Source organism: Poecilia reticulata, linkage group LG4, assembly GCF_000633615.1.
Source record: "Poecilia reticulata strain Guanapo linkage group LG4, Guppy_female_1.0+MT, whole genome shotgun sequence".
Classification (NCBI taxonomy): Eukaryota; Metazoa; Chordata; class Actinopteri; order Cyprinodontiformes; family Poeciliidae; genus Poecilia; species Poecilia reticulata.
Genome location: NC_024334.1, coordinates 4,585,668 through 4,603,040, shown reverse-complemented (window position 1 = coordinate 4,603,040; position 17,373 = coordinate 4,585,668). Strand labels below are relative to the sequence as shown.

Sequence of the window (17,373 nt, the reverse complement as noted above, 5' to 3'; positions counted from 1 at the left end):
GATTGAAGCGGACCGGACCGGAGCCGGGTCGAAGCGGACCGGACCGGAGCTGGGTCGAAGCGGACCGGAGCGGAGCTGGATTGAAGCGGACCGGAGTCGGGTCGAAGCGGACTGGACCGGTGTCGGGTCGAAGCGTACCGGACCGGAGCCGGGTCGATGCGGACCGGAGTCGGGTCGAAGCGGACCGGACCGGAGCCGGGTCGGTGTGAATGCTCTTTCAGGTTTCTCTGTGGATCCGCTCTCAGTGGGAATCAGGGTAATCCAGGAAGTACTTACACGCCACCCACTGCATCCAGATGACATCGTACTTGCTGCGGGGAGGCGTGAACTCCTGCAGGTTGAAGCAGTAGTAGGTCTCGATGCGGTCGGCGGCGTCGCCCAGATACTCCTCGTGTGCGTGGAGGAGGAAGTGCTCCATCATGTCGGCCATCTCTACTTTCTCAAACACGGGAAGAAGGACGCCCTTGGAGACGCGTCCGATCCCGGAGCCACAGTCCAGAGCGCGGTGTGTCCCGGCTTTGCCCGGCCCCTGTGGGGAGAGTGGGAGACCTTTCATCAACCATGCGTCAAAATGCGGCTTCAAACTTCATCCCTAAAGGTTTTGATATTTCTGATTACTTTATCTCCCGTTTTTGATCTTCATGTCACAAAATGTTTGAGATTTAGGAACTGAAATAGCTAAAAACCAATCATCTGTTGTAAAATCCTCTTGAATCGTGCTTGAATCTGACATCAGGATGGGTGTGTAAAGTTATTTTCCATATTTAAAGTCTCCATAAAGCTCTGCGCTTGGCTGCCGAGGCGTTTGGGTTCAGAAGAGCCAACAGTTTGGCTCCTCAGGGCTTCAAAGCAGTGAACTTTACCACCAGTCAGCAGCTAAAAGTCAGCTCGACTTGAATCACGGCGGCTTTTCTTCCCTTTGGTTTGCTGTTCTGACCTCAGCCCAACCCTTCTGCGTCGGGGGCCCCTGGGTGTGATCCGATGGAGGAAGGGGCCCCTGAGGAGCCCCTGGTTTCAGTGAATTACTGCCACATTTCTCTGCCTGTATTTATACATCTGCTTTTTTCTGCCACCTCTAATGCTCATGAAGGTGTTTCTATTTCAAAATCCTGTGTAAATATTAAAAAAAATAAGTTTTTTCTCTAAAGAGTTAATTGTATTAAAGTGTACAATTAGCAATTAGCTGTGCTTTCTGTGTTGAAGTGGCTTCTCAAGTACGGAGGGAAATTTCTGCAACCACAGACTTAAAGTGGGAAATACTGGCTGGTTTTCACATTCTCCACCATGTGGTCATAATTTAAAGAGAAAACGGTCAAAGTAAACAAGTAGCTTCCTTTTTAACTGGAAATGAACATCCAGGGAATACAGCAGCATTTAGAGATTTTATGGTGTTTTAAATTAAAAAGCAAACATTATAAATCCTGGCCTCTTCGGGATGAAAGGCTTTTCCTGGTTTAGAACAGAATAAAATGATCCGACAGCTGGGATTATTGTTTTCTGTTATTGATCAAATCCTAATAAAATACATGCAACATTTACTCAGTTTAGTCCATTTTATTCATATGGTAATTTTATTTATTCAGCAACAAGGCAGCCAAAGTGCTGATGAAGCCAAATTATGAAGGAACTTTACAAAACAAATCAATTCACTCCAATTAGCAGTGGAGGCTAACAGGCTAGCTGTGCTAAAGCAAGGCCCTGATCAGAAACCTTAGTGGCTCCAGCACTGAAGCGACGCACCGACTGTAGGAGCCCATGTTCAGTTTCACTTTATTCAATTTGGGGATAAATTAAGTTTATATTCCTTATGATAATTCAGGTTTATTAATATATAAATGACTATTTACCAGTTAAAACTCTCATGTGTAAATATTTATTGCATCAGTCACTAAGGCTGTACATATGCACTGCTGACTTATTAAGCCAGTGGTTCTTAACCTGGTTCGGTCGAACCCCAGGGGGTCGGTGAGTCGGGCTCAGGGGTTCGGCGGAGCCTCTGCAGGAGGTAAAGACACACTAACTTGTGTAAAGTCGTGATGACGCCCGCATTGCCATCACTTCCTGCAGAGGATCACGTTACATTGCTGAGCCAATCAGAGGATCACGTTACATTGCTGAGCCAATCAGAGGANAGCCAATCAGAGGATCACGTTACATTGCTGAGCCAATCAGAGCTGCGGAGGAGCCCTGATTGAAGGCTCCACTCTCAGCATGGATGGACTCTTTGCACCTCAGCTTCCGCGTTCGGGGAAAAGCGGCTCGATTGTTTCCGATCCGATAAAAATATAATTTTACACTCGGTGCCTGCAGGGCCTGGCCGAGGTTTGAACATCGATCCGAAGCCCCAACAAGTGAACTGGAGGAAGGTTTTAAGATGTAGCCTCGTTATACATTCACTGATACGAAGGTGAGTTTTACTTAAACTTTGTGGCTAACATTAGCTTTAGCTTATGCTAGTAGGCAATATTTTCTGACGTTGTTCTTGTAAAAATATGCTATTTAAGTATCTAAACATTCTAACAGACAATGTTTTTTATGTTATTTTCAAGTATATTATGTGTTTTATTGTCATTAGTATCAAACAGAGACCGAGTAACGGTTCCGGTTCCGGTTCTGGCTTTTAGCTCCGCAGCCTGACGGAGCTAAAAGCCTCTTAGCTCAACAGCAGCAGCTCTGGAGTCAGATCTGGTTCAGATGTTCAGGTTCAAAGCTGCTGCTTTTAGAAAAACATGGCCGTGTTTCTTAATGTTATTTAGTTTTATTACCTTTGTTTCCTGTTCAGAGCTCAGATAGTTCGGTGTTTACAGCAGGATGTTCAGGCGGATCAGTGGCTCGGCTCTCTGGTTCCCATAAACTCTGTTTCAGGCTGAATACAGAAGCGACTCCATGGAAATAACTCAGGATCCTTTGTTTACCATCCGTATCCCCGGTAGTTTTAGGCTGATCAGGAGTGAAAGGCTGCAAACTTTGTGTTGTGCAGCGTTAGCTTCAACTGGTAGCGACAAATATTCACAAGCCACCATCTTCTTAATTCAGCATCGCTTGGAAATTAATTAAAACTTAAAAGCCCATTATATTTAGGAAGACAACAATGTTCATAGTATTTTTTTTTTGCATCTAAAATACCACTTAGTCTTTTCTAGCTGTCATGGTAACTCAAAGCGGAAACAAGTGAGCCGCATTGGCTCCTGGAGACGTGACGTCATCGCCGTAGATGCAAAGAGCTCAGTTTTTACCACAGTCTGTAGCTTTCGGTGAACTTCTAAATCTGCTCCTTAGTCGCATCTTTTCGGGGTTGCTACTGCCTCTAGTGGCGTGGGKRTGGTAACACAACTAATATAATTACATTACTAAATCAGAATACCGCAAAGTCTGTATTATTTATTATTAATTTTTCATTCTCTTAAGAATGTAGAGCTAATTAAATGATCTAAACACCTTAAAGTGGTTCCAGTTTCTCTTGATGGCCAACCTGTTGAAACTGTGGCACATTTTAAATACCTTGGGTCGTTCCTGGACAGTCAGCTGAAAACACTGAGTATAGTTTGAAGAACTGATCTCAGAGACTCTACCTTTAAGAAGACTTGGTGATCATGGGGTGATCTAGACTCTGGTTGGGTCACCCCTATGTCTTGGATTTGGGGGGGAATCATATTTTATTTATCGCTACTGAAGGGTTCAGTGGATGCTCATATGAAACTGGTGGGTTCGGTTCCTCACTAAGAACCACTGCATGAAGCAGTGGAGTGGAGACACAGTCTCCTGACCTCATTATTCTTTTACTCTTTATTGTAAAGAGTAAAATTACATCTGTATCATTTTTATTTTTGAAGAGTTGAAATGTGTGAAGAGGATCCACTCTGCTTTTCTGTCATGCAGTGGATTGAAAGGGAAATATGGAGAGAGTCAAGCTTATGGTTTCATTAATCCTACAGCAAGTCGTGATTTAGCAGGAGCTAACAGAAAGCGCTAATTTCAACCATGTTGAATTAGCTCTTGGAATAAAACCCATCAGTTTGTGTTTATGTTCTGACTGTACTGCAGTGTCAGCCAGTAGCGGTGCCTGTAACTCCTGAGCCGTGCTGTGTTTATATTAAAAGCTCTTTAAAGCACAAAGTGTTGGCAGTTTATAATTAGAGCAGCTGTTTAACAGATCCTGGATATAAGCAGGTCTCTGGGCCAAACATGTCCCCAGAATTAGCAACAGCATGACCCCCAGCAGCTAAAACAAGCCTCCTCTCACCCGTCATGAGCCGCAGGCATGCGCCCTGCCGCATGATTATTATTTATATTCATCTAGACACGTTTGTCTCTGTCGAAGACAACATGAAGGACGTTTTATCAGCTTTATTAGTTATGAATCTAATTTATAACCTGGTTTCTGGAGCAACAGCAGCTTTTAGATTCTGTAAAACCTTTGATTTTCTAGGAAAGGTGCAGAGATTTTAAAAATACCGCCGTGAAATCTGAGACATAATGTGCATAAAGCCAGAGGACTGATGTCAGAAATGATCACCAGTTATTGTTGCTTTAAGAAGCCGAGCTTCAACGTTCTGGTGGTAAAACAAACGCCAGGCACACGTCATCATATTAACAATCAGCTACCAAAATCCAAATAAAACCACAAAGTTTTATGATCTTATTTAAATAGATTTACTCAGAAAATTGACTCAAATCTTCCACTGACAGGTTGAAATTCATCTCAGCCGTAACTTTTACCTCATCCAGATTCAAATCTTTAGTTTTTAATAAAAAAAAATCAATCAAAAAGTTGTCTTGCAGAAGAACCGACGGTCCTCCAGACCTGACCAATCAAACCCGACTTTGATTAGAAAAAGAATAGATTTTTTTTGTTCTTTTTTGAAAACTTCATTTTGTCTTTTTGAAAGGTTTCCTGTCACTTAAAGGAAACATCTCCAGCACTGTTTACTGACTCACGAAGTCACTACGGATGATTTTATAAGATGTTGGAAGCAGCACTGCGTACTTTGCCGCGCCTTCCCCTTGTGCCTGTTCTCCGACTCAAAAAATAGGAATTTATACGTGAAACACAACAAAGGAGAAAAGGAAACGAGGAACGGACATCGACGACTCATTTCCATTGTTTGGACATCAAAACTCTGCCATAAAATAAATACTGATCAGAACCAAGTTTGGCCCATTTTTACTGACCCGGATTCTGATGAGGCCCATTTAGCAAATATGTTTAGTAAACAGAAAAGTTTTGCCGTTCGTACAGCTTTGTTCAGGGCGTTTTGGTATTCATTTTAAATTGCTGACTTGTTTCCGTCTAGTTCAAACAATAGATGTAGACTTAATGATGGATCAGCTTCAGTTGGTTTCAAACCCTGAACCAGTAAAATAAAACCCGACTCTAAAGCCCAAATGGGAGAAAGAAGAACTTGTTAGAACAGTCATGCTGCTGGCAGCTCGCTGGGTCTGGATGTGTCATGATATGTGGCTTTGGTTTGGATCTTTCCTTTGTTCTTTTATTACCAGATCTTGCCATTTTACTTTATTTCTAGATGTGTCATGATATGTGGCTTTGGTTTGGATCTTTGTTGTTTTATTACCACTTCTTGCTGTTTCAGTTTATTCCGTTGTGTTAGCCCCTTTATGCGTATTCCTATCTGCATTTGGACTTTTCTTCAGTGTTCTTCCAGTTTATTACGCTACCTTCAGGTTCTCTCCGTTGCGTTTATCGCTCACCTTTCGCTCAGCCCGTTTCCCTCCGCAGCTGTTTTTCATCTCCTGATTCCCCGCTGCCTGCACCCTGCCGCAGCTGTTTCCACTCACCTCTGATTAGCTGCTCTGGTTTCTTTGTCACTAGCTGTGTTTCCATTACAAATGTGCGTAAAACTTTGTCGATATTCTGCTAATGTCGAAAAAAAAACAATTTCACAATTGCGGTGTTTTCCATTAAATAAGAAATGCAATTAAAATCAGACGTAAATAAGTTAATTCACGCAATAATCAGTTTTCTTTCTTTTTCATCACGGGTTCTGGTCTGCATTTGGTTTTGCATCAAACTTAACATCATGATGGGATGTTGAGCAAATTGATTTGCCTATACGCATGAATCCAGGTGAAATGATTTCTGCAGAGACGGGATGACGAATTTCTCTCCCAAAATAGACTCAGATATTCAGCGGCCAGCAGCAGAGAAACCAGAAGCTGCAGCAAAGTGCAAAGCTGACGGAGAAGCAGCAGAATTACCGTGTTTACTCTGAAACCGGCTGACAGGAACAGACGATGTCTCACAATGCAGACCGAGTTATTTCAGGCTGTCGCCTCTTCGTTCAGATAAAACCCCCACAAAGGATCAATAAAAAATCTCATATCCATCTAGAAATATCTTAAAAGCAGCGATAAAGTGAATTAAACACATTTTATTAAAATTTTACGTAATTTTTTTTTTTATTTTCCAAAAAAGAAAGAAAACCTCCACAATAGGTAAAGAATATTTAAATTCCTTTGTTTTAAATAAAGCATCATCAAAATCAAACAGCAGAATCTTTCCTGTTTATTTTTATAAAACATAAAGGAATTTCAGATATATCCGTAGAAAAACTCACAAAATAAAACATAAGCATCTTTATGATAATCATCTGAATGATTATGAAATTATTTTCATACATTTTTAAATTTAAAGAGTGAAAACTAGCTTTAGCTCCTCAGCAGCGGCTCTAACATTCGTCCTGACTCCGGGCTAACGGTGCCGTGGTGCCGTTGAGCAACTCACCACAAACCTCTTCAGAAACTGACGGGAACTTTCCAGATCGACGTTGGAAATCTCAACGAAGTCTCCCATCATGCCCTCCTCGGAGGCCGGGACGTCTTCGTAGAACTTCTGCGCTCGGTAGTAGAACTGCTTCTCTCCCTTGATGAACTCACAGGTGACGGGAAACAGCTTCACTGCGGAGACCGGAGAGACACGCAGGCTGAGCAGCGGGTCACTGTCAGCTGTAAGCACGTTGTGTCCTCATTTTAGAGGAATATCATGAAGGGAAGCCACCAGAACCTCAGAATGCCACCCAGTCCAACCTGTACCATTCCCCTCCTCACCTGCGGGGGCGCTGCACCAAGACCCACTGAGGGAGACACTGAGCACAACTGCCTTCTTCACCAAACGTAAACAAAATGGAGGCATCAGAATTTAGTGATTGGAGGATTTCTTTTTAGTCTTTAGCTAAAAACTACCAGCCATTTCTCCTGCTAGCACTAGGCTAAGACATTTTTTTTTAGTTGTATTTACCCACAATGCCCTGCGCTATAGTCCACTTCCTGCTTTTGGGGCGGTTTCCGGTCCGCTTGGCGTTCACAGATGCATGTCAAGTCCACCTCGCTGCAGCAAACAGGAAACAGGACGGACCGCTGTCAGTCTCATACCTTATTTGGAAATGGGACCATTGCAATCCGGAAGTGAAGGGGGCGCTATTTCCTATACTTCCGTTTTTATTTTCTTTTGAAATCTGTGATATATTTTCACCTTTAGGAAGGAGTTTCTCTCTCACCATGTATTTGAACTTCTCTCTTTTATTTACTTCGGTGCAGCTCACAGTTTTTAGCTAATTCTGTTGCTTTCTGTGTAAATCTGCTCCTTAGTCGCATGTTTTCGATTCTGCTACTGCCTCTAGTGGTGTGGAGGTGGTAACACAACTAATATAAATACATTACTAAATCAGAATACTGCAGTCTTTATTATTTACTGTAGGCTGATTGTTAACATTTGGGCTGCTTTTCATTCATCATTCATCATTTTTTGAGGTTTAAGTAAAAATTATTTCTAAATAGTTTGCAGAAAATCAAAAAACTTCTAATAAACTGCAGTGCTACTACATTTATTAGTTTATTCATCTATGGAAATGCCAGGGCAACATCTTGATTTAAGAGAACGAAAGCTCAAGTCTCACTCTGTTCAGAGATTTGAGTTCTTTGCAGTCCCAGTGGGAAATGGTTCTGGTCAGAGAACAGAACAAACACAATGTAAGTGAATCACATATGGGACTATCAACAAGAGTTTCAGTTTGGTTGAAATTTGGGCTGGTTTTTGTTTTTGTTGGGAGTTGGACGGGTTTTACGTTGTTTTTGGCTTTCAGTCAGATCTGGCAACCCTAAGTTCACTTCAACCGAACTGAAACCGAGGTTTGGAAGCTCAGTTTCACATTCACACCTTCCCAAACGAACCGGACTTTCTAGACAAGAGGACTGGAGTTCAATTTAAAAATCCCGGTGTGAAATTATGAAGGATGAATTTTCAAACTCCCGGCTGTTCTCTCGTGCTTTGAAGCAGGAAGTAAATCCTCCTCCTGGATATTTGGCTGTTTGTCGGTATTTCTGGCCCTGGAGGCGCCGACAGCAGCGTGAGCCCCGTTAGCCCTGTACTGTTGCTTCCTTCTCCAGGGTTTATCTCCGCTCAGCAGATCAGACGCAGCAGCAGGCTGAGACAGTTTGGGAGGGCAGTTGTTGAGTTCCTTAATTTCAGATGTTTGCTTTGGATGGTTTCCTGCTTCGAGTACGTTTTCTCATAAAACCATCTATAAATGCTCATCACTGGTTCTAAGGACTTGTGTTATGTCATTTAACAGCTGAGGAGAGCCAGGAGGAGCCACTCCACGCCAAGCTAAATATAGCGCTCTGCTAATCTAATTACCATCCAACATTTCCTTTGAGGTGGAGATCAGTGGTTCAGAGCAGCCAGCTGTCATGTAGCGAATGTCTCCTCCTCAGCTGCAGCATCCAAACAGCATACTCTCATACTTTAGCTTCTTACATTAATCGCTCGATGCCAGCTGCTCTCCAGAGGAAATCCTTCGTGCTTTTTGTTAATTTTTAAAGTGCAAAAAAAACTTTTATCAGTATTTTATTGGCTGAAATATTTGATATACTTTAAAAGTGATACATGAATTGATTTTAAAAGTTTAAAAACAGAGAAGATCTGTTGATTTTGGGGCATCCAACAACAAATCGTTCATTCTGTACCCAGAATGCATTGCTACTGGTCTCCTGCATGCTTTCTAATTGTGGCTAATAAAACAAGACCAGTAACAGAGTTATTAATATTCAGCTATAAAACTGGAACTCAGTGAAAGTTCTGCTCTAAAGAATGACTTACTGAAGCGCGGCCGTTAAAACTGTAATAGCAACTGTGATCCTGTTGAGGGCGATATAACGCATTGAGTCAACACACGATGGGTATTCAGTTTAGTGCTTTAGCATTAGCTAAAGCATCATTTCTGTTTAACACCTTAGTGGAAATTATGCTTATGATTAGAGCTTGTTGGTTAGCGCAGCTAGCTTCTTAGCTAGTGGTGTTTACCACTGGATTTAGCAAAGATTGGACAGATTATTGTGAAAACTTGGACCAATATGCTCTTATGGATATTTAATATTTTTAGATACATTGATTCTGTCATGTCACATGACCAAACACACACCACATGACTGACCCTAATCATAAACATTAGCTATGCTAGCGCTAAAGCACTACACCAACAAGATATTTAGCAGAAGCTAACGCGCTAAATTCAACCCTGTCAGATGTCATTTTAGCGCCTCACTACATGAAGAGTTAATAGCTGAAAGGACAGACATTGAATTTTATTCCACTGAAAGTTTACAAAACCTCAAAGTAAATTAACACTTTAGAATTTTTCTGGGAAAAATAATTAAGAGAAAGCTAAGGGCGCTAGGTGTTTTCAAAGTTAGCAAAACCGCTAACTGAAAAATTAGCTCCATTTTTAGCTAATTAGCGGAAGTGTGCCCACCACAGGCAAGAGGAAAGCTAAACATCTGCTTTACTTCTGATGCGTTTCCCTCTCAGGACGTGTTCCTGCTCTAAATAACCAACATCCCAGTGAAAAGATGTCCGACTGCGATCTGAACGTCCTGCAGCTCGTGTTTGTTTGGATCTCCTGTAACTCGATAATCGCTCGTCATGTGACACCTCAGAGCAGAGGAGGGTAAGTATAGAAAGTTCGAGCAGGACAAAAACGAGGAGACGACGGCGTGACGACACCCGTCTGCCAAGGAAGTGTCACCCTGGAGCCGCCATCTTCATCTGCCTCCCGCCTTCAGAGCCCGGCTCATTAGGTTCCGACCTTTCCGCTTCTCACAAAGAAGCTCTTCATCAGCGAAGGAAAATATAAATGTGATGTTTCCAGTTTGAGCTTCGGTTCAGGGAGTTTAATCAGGGATATTTGGTTGAAGGTAGAAATGTTTCGTCAAGTTGTAAATAATAAGCGTGGCCCCGTTACGGTCATGTTTAGCACCAACTGACATGAGTTATTGCTTTCATGCCTGCCATGCCAGGCCATTAAAGGGCTCCACAGCGGCCGAGGCGCGGATCATCTCCTGTTTCTGCAGCTTCTGGTCTGATGAGTGACGAGCTTTAAAGAGAGAAGAGCTTTGCTCAGGGTGTCACGTTTAAGGTGTGCTGCTTTGTTTCTGTGGATGAAGTTCCTCAGGGCTCTGTGCTGAGACTCCTTAATTTACTTGTAGTTGACAGTTCACTGCAGAGCTGATGACTGATTCTAGATTTAGTGCTTTAGAGCAACCACAGCAGAACAGAGAGCGTATTTCAGCCGTCAGGAGGGCCGATGGCTCTGGGATGTCAGAACGGCCGATTCTCCAATTCAAGAAGTGGCTTCGCCTGGTGGACCTGCTGGAGGACGAAGGCTGTCCAGTCCGCTTCTGTTTCTCACCTCGTCCCAAAGGCCTTTTCAGGGGATTGCTGCAGGAATTACTCAGCAGCTGTGTTCATTTCCCGCTCAGGTGGGACCAGGAAGCTCGGTGTCTCGCATCCTGTTTGTCCTTCAGCAGCACAGGAAGTTGCCTGTAGAGGTTGTCTGCTGCTCTTTTCAGATTCAGGTTCTGTCGGCATGTCTGAACCTGTGGCTCACAGTCTGAAACGGTTGAAATGAGTCTCAGCTGCAAACGTCCTTCATAACCAGGTCCGTCTTCTCATCTGATCATCAAGCATGAATTATGACCAAGAGAACAGATTCCTGAGACCAAGCCGCTGAGATGAGCCGCCTCTTCAAGGCGCCTAAAGCCAAAGCCACGTCTCACTCTAGGCGGTTCATGTCTAGCCAAGCCGGTGCGTCTTCATTGGCAGTGTGCTCCTCACTATGTGGGGCTGAATCCTGACAGGATCCTGGGAGCTGCGGTCAATTCATGTGAACCTCTGAGGGTCAGTTTCTCTGAAATCACTCCTCTGCCATAGTTGATGAAAAGATTTAAACCTCAAGGCTACTGCAGTCTGGGATTGAAAACGGTGGTTCAGACAATATTGAAGGAGGTTTAAAGTACCGCGTTTGCTCATCCTGAGACCTAAATCCGTGGACCAGTCAGCGAATGCCGTCTGCTGCCAATCAAATCGCCCGTGCACAAAATGTGGCTTCCAAGAACCGGAGAGGAACCGCTGCTCCTCTGCAGCCCGTTGAGGAGCTTCAGCCTTAGGATCAGTTCAGAAATATAAAAACACAACATTTGTTGTGTGTAGCTTCTTAACTTTGACTCATTTTATGACGTCTAATTCAGTCAGAAACCGTTTTCTCTCTTAGAGAATCTCTTAATGTTCTGAAAATTGTCTTAATGATATGATGATGAACTTCGTTTAAAAACAAACAACGTGCAACTCGACATAAATGTCACCATTTGATGCACTTTACTAGATTATCGTTGTAGCAAAAGGTAATTAGCATCTGGAAAAATGGATGTAAAATGGAATAATATCCATTTTTGTAATTTGTCGAGAGACTTCAGATACAAATTAGCTTTTGCTAATTTTTGGAGATTTTAAAATAAAATTGTCAGAGGTTTTTGAATTTGTGTAATTTTCTGTTGGCTTGTTGAAGGTGGATTAATTCTGCCTTTCTACAAAAATCAGAATCTCAGAGTTTGAATTTAAGTAACACGATTAGACCCGAATATTTCAGAAAATTTACCGTCAACCTTCTCTGAACGAGTCCCAAAGATGCAGGTGTTTCATTGAAATCTTTCAGACTAATAGATGCGAAGGTACGATTACACATCTAAATAAATGTGTTTCCTTAAAGCTTGTGTGGCTCTTGGAAGGGAGCGAACATCCCAGCCTGCTGCCTCTTACCCAGAGGAATCTTCTCCAGCAGGTACAGGTAGCTGGCGAAGAAGTCGCTCTGGAGTTTGTGGTGCAGGTGGAAGGACATGCTGTGGCGACACATGGTGTCGTCCGTCTCCTTCCAGCGGTCCCTGAACGCCTGATGAGCCGCCTTGAACTCAAAGCTTCCTGAAGAGCTGCTGTTTTCATCTTCAAGCGTAATCTCCATGTTTCTTCCACCGGCGCTGGTCTCCAGAAACGGCGTGAAGGCGACTGACGCTTCGGATTCTGTCTGCGACGCGGCTATATCTGTCCGGCTGAGTGATCAACACGCCTGTGGTGGTGTTCAGTGATCAGCAGAGATCTTTTTCACTCTGGACGTCCTTCCAGATCACCTGCTGGGAGGGAGGGAGGCTCAAAGCTGAAACCTCTCCTGGCCAACAGGCATGCAGGAAGACGCGTCACTTCAGAGCTTGAAGGTTTGAAATTCCCGTCCAGAACATGAGAATCCAACAGCTTGACAGTCATAACGTTAATCAGGACTTAAACGTTTACGTGCTGCTCTGACCAGCAGCCTGTCCAGTTGCTCCTGTGAGCAAACGGCACGGAAAGAGATGGTCCAGATTTAAATGCTGCAAACTGCACAAATATCACGATACCTTGTTTCATTGTGCCAGAACACTTACAGTAAGTCCCAAATGTGTGAAAATCTTTTACCTCTCTGCCCACCATGCTGAGCTCCGACTGGTTTCACTAACAGAACTGGACCGGCGCCGCAGCGGGGCTCATTTCAGCTGTGGAGTCTCGGACCTGCCCACCGCCGATTAATCATGAAATTATAATCTTACACGCTCAGTCTATAGCAGTGCACTGCTAGAGAAAGTCTTATATTCATCGCATTTTTCTAAAATCTCTATGTAAACGCATAGAAATGGTGGAGTGTGATCACTGCACCGTCATCATGGCTGCTCACAGGACAGAAAGGAAAGCATAAAAAGAAGGAGGAAACCGGGCCGTGTGGCCCAAACGCCCGACCGGGAAACGTCCCGCTTCTCCCGATTAGTGCGAGAACCGTAAAGAACCATGAATTAAAGCACTAAACGCCAAATAAAGCTCTTCCTCTATGGACATTTATTACACAAAAGAGTGAATGTTTGCATAGACTTTCTCAGTAGGTCAGTAAAATAAGCCGTTTATTTGTCTTTAACATTTCCAACAAATATTTTGTCTTTGGTTCAATTTGTTTCCTCTGAAGGTCTGTTGGCTCCGTCCAGCCCAACCATCCCGACACGTTCATGTTTTTACTTCAGTCTGAGGAACTTCTGTTGGAGCGCCTCAGGGCGGTGCTCTCGGCTCCTCACATCTCTAATACATGATGTAAGTATTTACGGTGCATAAATAGTTGCATTGACATCTAGTGTTGAGATCTTTAATCATTATGGTCACAATAAAACAACTATAGACTCTCCTGCACTTCGAATCTCAAAACAAATGTGAACCTATGAACATGAAATCTGGAGACACTGCAGTGGAAATAAATCTGTTGTGAAACATTGTTCCAGAATTATGAATGAATTATTTTGGTGAACCAAAATTAAACTTGAAAGATTTAAATTTCACTCTGATTCTGTGACTTCATTAGAAACTCGTCTTGAGTAGATCAGCGAAGCATCAATGTGAATTCATAGCTAAATATTCTGCATGAACGGCCTGAAGGAATTCATGAGTTTTTCTGTGTTTGCAGTTTTTCTGCTGCTGCAGCTGCTGTTGCTGCTGCAGCTTTTCTGCTGCTGCAGCAACAGGCTGCAACCAAAACATTAGCAGATCTGCCTGAGAAACGATCCGCGGCGTTTCTGACCCTTCACACAAATGTCTCCGCCTCGTTCCCGACAGCCTGCGGATAAAATTAGAGCGGTGACATCAGCTGAGACGGCCGCTGCTGAGACGAGCAAATGCTTTCACCACCTGGTGACCGGCTGTTTCAGCTGAATACGTTCCATGAGCCAAAATAAATATTTTATTTTGCTTGGTCGGCTTTTAATTTCTGATGTTTTATGGTCAGAGACGCCGCCGCTGAGGAATCACCATGACGATTTTGCCTGGCAACAGGAGCCGACGTCGTACGAACCATCCTGCACACAGGAAACAATCCAGTACTAGTGGCAGAGAAGCATCCCACAGCATGATTCTGCCACCACCGTGCTGGACAGTTTGACTATTTCAGCCTCAACTTGTCTCCTCTGAGCAAATAGATCAATCTTTGTCTTCTATGACGTTAAAAATGATTATTTTTTAGTCTTTGTTCTTTAATTTTCAGGCTTTCAGTTCATGCTGATGCGATGCTGGTTCACACTTCAGGATTTTAAAGAACTGCAGTCTGAGCAGGGCGACTTCGTTTTCTCCGATATTCTGAGCAGTGGTTCGTTTACTGGATCCAGGAGAAGAACCAACTCTCTGAACCCAGGGAGAAACTCCGGCCATGAGCAGAGACCCGTTTTGACCTTTGCTCAGGTCAGCCGCTGTGTTGGCCCTGGCGTTGACCCCCTGACCTCGGTCTGCAGCATCCATCATCTCTACAGACGCATTTCAGTGTAAAAGATGAACAGTTTTACAGAATAACATCCAGGGCCAGTTTCTGCTTTACTTTGACATGCCGCCACTGTCCTGTCGCTCATCAATCCGTCCCACGGCTCCTTAAACGGTCCATCCATCCAGAGGCCCCACAGAGGCCTGAACACAGTATTTAGAGCAGATATGCATGGTTTCCTTTTTTAATGTAAAGAGAAAAATGGACAAGAAGAGACAAGAAGAGGCCCAGATTCATCTGGAGGGTGAGATCTGCTGAGTGTTTTAAATAACTTTCGATCCTGGTAGAGACGAGGTCATTTCCATGATGTCTCTTAAGTATTCTTTAAAGAGGGTGTACTGTGGGCTCCAATAGCCAAATTCAGAATATCTTGCTGTGCTACATAGGAATAAAAAATGGCTGACGTGAAATTAGTCCTGAAGAAATGTTTCCCTTCGCTCTCACTCAATAAAAGTTTCCCTAAAACTTACATGAAACTCTGAAAAGCCATAACTAATCAAGTTATTGTCCCTACTTTATAATCGTTCTCGTTTTTAAGACCACTGAGCCATGTTTCTATTCTGTTCTCGGGTTTCTGAGGTGTGCATAACAGCCGCACCAGCAGGGGGCAGCAGCGGGCGCCCGCTCCGTTTCCGTTGGTAACCTCCCTGGCAACAGGCTGAGCTGACAAACAACATCCGCCCGGTCTGCATCCTCATCACCTCCAGGTGAAACTGACGAGAGGATTTTCTCCTCCGTGACGCCGCAGTTCGATGTCTGACATGGAGAACCCGCCGACCGGAGAGCCGCGCTACCTGAAGAGGTGAGGCCGGAAACGTGACGTCTACTGCTGGGCTCGGTTCGGTTCGGGTGCCGCCTCCTCACAGCAGTTAAATAAGATGTGATTATATCTCAAGCTTCACGGTTACAGGTCTCTTTAAATAAATAAATATAAATCTTTTTACGTGTAAAAGCTCGTTTTGGACCGTGAGAAGCGAGACGTTGTCTGAAACGTGTTACCATGGCAACAGCAGGTGCGGTACTTCCTGCTTTTCTGATAGTTTATGTTTTCTGTGTTGCTGCATCTGAGAATAATAATAATTTACAAAGCCGGTTTGTAAATTACTTTAAGTCTTTTATGATCATCTTAAACTAAATCCCTTTAAAATGTTTCCTTTTTTTGTAAATCTACAAACTTCCATACTTTATAAATAGTATATTTTTGTTTAGCATATCTGTATCTTGATTTATATACATTTCATTTTTTTTTTATACAAATAGACAGTAATTGAAATTAATGTTGCTGGCAATTTTTTTTACACTTAACACTCGGGTTAAATAAAAAAAATATATATAATTTTTGCATAAATTCATTGATGAAATCAATGAAATGGGGATGAAACATTTAATAAAACCCACGAGTATTTGCTGAATATTGGCATTAATTTAAATGAACGGTGATGTTCATGCATAATATTTCTATGACGGTAAAGTAATATTTTTGGGGTTAGAATCTGAGGAAGTTTTGGATTTTATTTTCTCCATTTCCTGTTTCTGGGCCTGCAGGAGGGTGAAGGGATGCTCTCTGGACGTTCACCCCACTGAGAAGGCTCTGGTGCTCCAGTATGAGGTGGAGGCGACCATACTGGGAGAACTGGGAGAACCGATGGTTGAAGAGCGAAAAGACTGTCAGAAGATGTGAGGAAATTAAAGTGTTGAACTGAAATGACTCAATTTGAACCTGGGATGAACCGATCCCCGTAGTTCACTTCTGATACCTGAGGTCTGGTATCGGCCGATATGTTACAGAAGAACAGATGGTTTTACTTAAACATTTATTTATGAAACTTAAATATACTGAATTACAAATGTATGTGATAAATTCACAGAAACACGCCAGCAGCTTCACCAGCTGGTCAAACATGTAAACAACTTTAATCTGTTCAGTCAGTGAAGTTAGGAGCAGATGAGCCAAAACAAAATAAATAATAAAGAAACTGAAACTGACAGAAACAGCAGGTTTAGTCAGACATGTAAAAATAATCAGTAACAATCCTTCTTTCTAATGCGCTGCGTAATTCTGAAAATAACTTGGAATAAATAATAGAGAATGATGTTGCAACAGGTATAGAATGAGACTGAATAGATCAGCATATCACCGATAATATCAGGGTGATCAGATATTATTATCTCTAGTTTCAATAGCTTTAATGAGTCGAGTGTCTGTTCCAGGATCCGCCTGAAGAGCCTGAACGCCAACACGGACACGGCTTCTCTGGCCCAGAAGGTGGTGGAGGAATGTCACCTGATCCATCCGTCCAAGCTGGCCGAGGTGGAGCAGCTGCTCTTCTACCTGCAGAACCGGAAACAGAGCAGCGGTACCAAACCCGCCTCACTTCCTGCTCGCTGTGTCTGGATCCGGCTCTCAGCTGATCCATGTTTTCCACAGACAACCAGGAGAAGAAGAACATCTCGCCTCGGGACTTCACGCCGTACACCGGAGTGGAGGTAGGAGCCGACGGTCTGACCGCCGCAGTTCCTCTGCAGCGTCCGGGTCAGCCGGGTCAACCTGTTCCCCTCTGCTGCAGCTGGACGAGGAGGCGAGCATCGGCAGCATCGACGAGTACGTGGAGCTGCTGTACGAAGACATCCAGGAGAAGATCCGCGGCGCCGCGCTCATCTTCCAGCTGGCCCGTAACCAGGACAACCTGGAGGAGCTGATGCAGCA

At 43.4% G+C, this 17,373-nt stretch overlaps 2 protein-coding genes across 5 annotated transcripts in view; one reads left to right on the top strand and one right to left on the bottom strand.

Annotated features, from left to right (window-relative positions):
* The window catches only part of ntmt2 (N-terminal Xaa-Pro-Lys N-methyltransferase), a 14,768-nt gene extending 2,299 nt beyond the window's left edge, over positions 1-12,469 (bottom strand). Inside the window, exons 1-3 of the mRNA XM_008406417.2 lie at positions 12,110-12,469; positions 6,743-6,915; positions 277-529 (exon numbers count right to left, since the gene is read on the bottom strand). Of these exons, the coding sequence (XP_008404639.1) occupies positions 277-529; positions 6,743-6,915; positions 12,110-12,308 (625 nt within the window). The 5' untranslated portion in view covers positions 12,309-12,469. The remainder of the gene's footprint in view (positions 1-276; positions 530-6,742; positions 6,916-12,109) is intronic.
* Positions 12,470-14,929: 2,460 nt separating this feature from the next.
* The window catches only part of kifap3a (kinesin-associated protein 3a), a 28,088-nt gene continuing 25,644 nt past the window's right edge, over positions 14,930-17,373 (top strand). Inside the window, exons 1-5 of one of the 4 annotated variants that reach the window (XM_017304285.1) lie at positions 14,930-15,468; positions 16,212-16,343; positions 16,878-17,023; positions 17,095-17,153; positions 17,234-17,373. In XM_017304285.1, the coding sequence (XP_017159774.1) occupies positions 15,419-15,468; positions 16,212-16,343; positions 16,878-17,023; positions 17,095-17,153; positions 17,234-17,373 (527 nt within the window). In that variant the 5' untranslated portion in view covers positions 14,930-15,418. The remainder of the gene's footprint in view (positions 15,469-16,211; positions 16,344-16,877; positions 17,024-17,094; positions 17,154-17,233) is intronic. The other 3 variants (XM_017304284.1, XR_001776507.1, XM_008406416.2) reach the window with 3 other exon arrangements.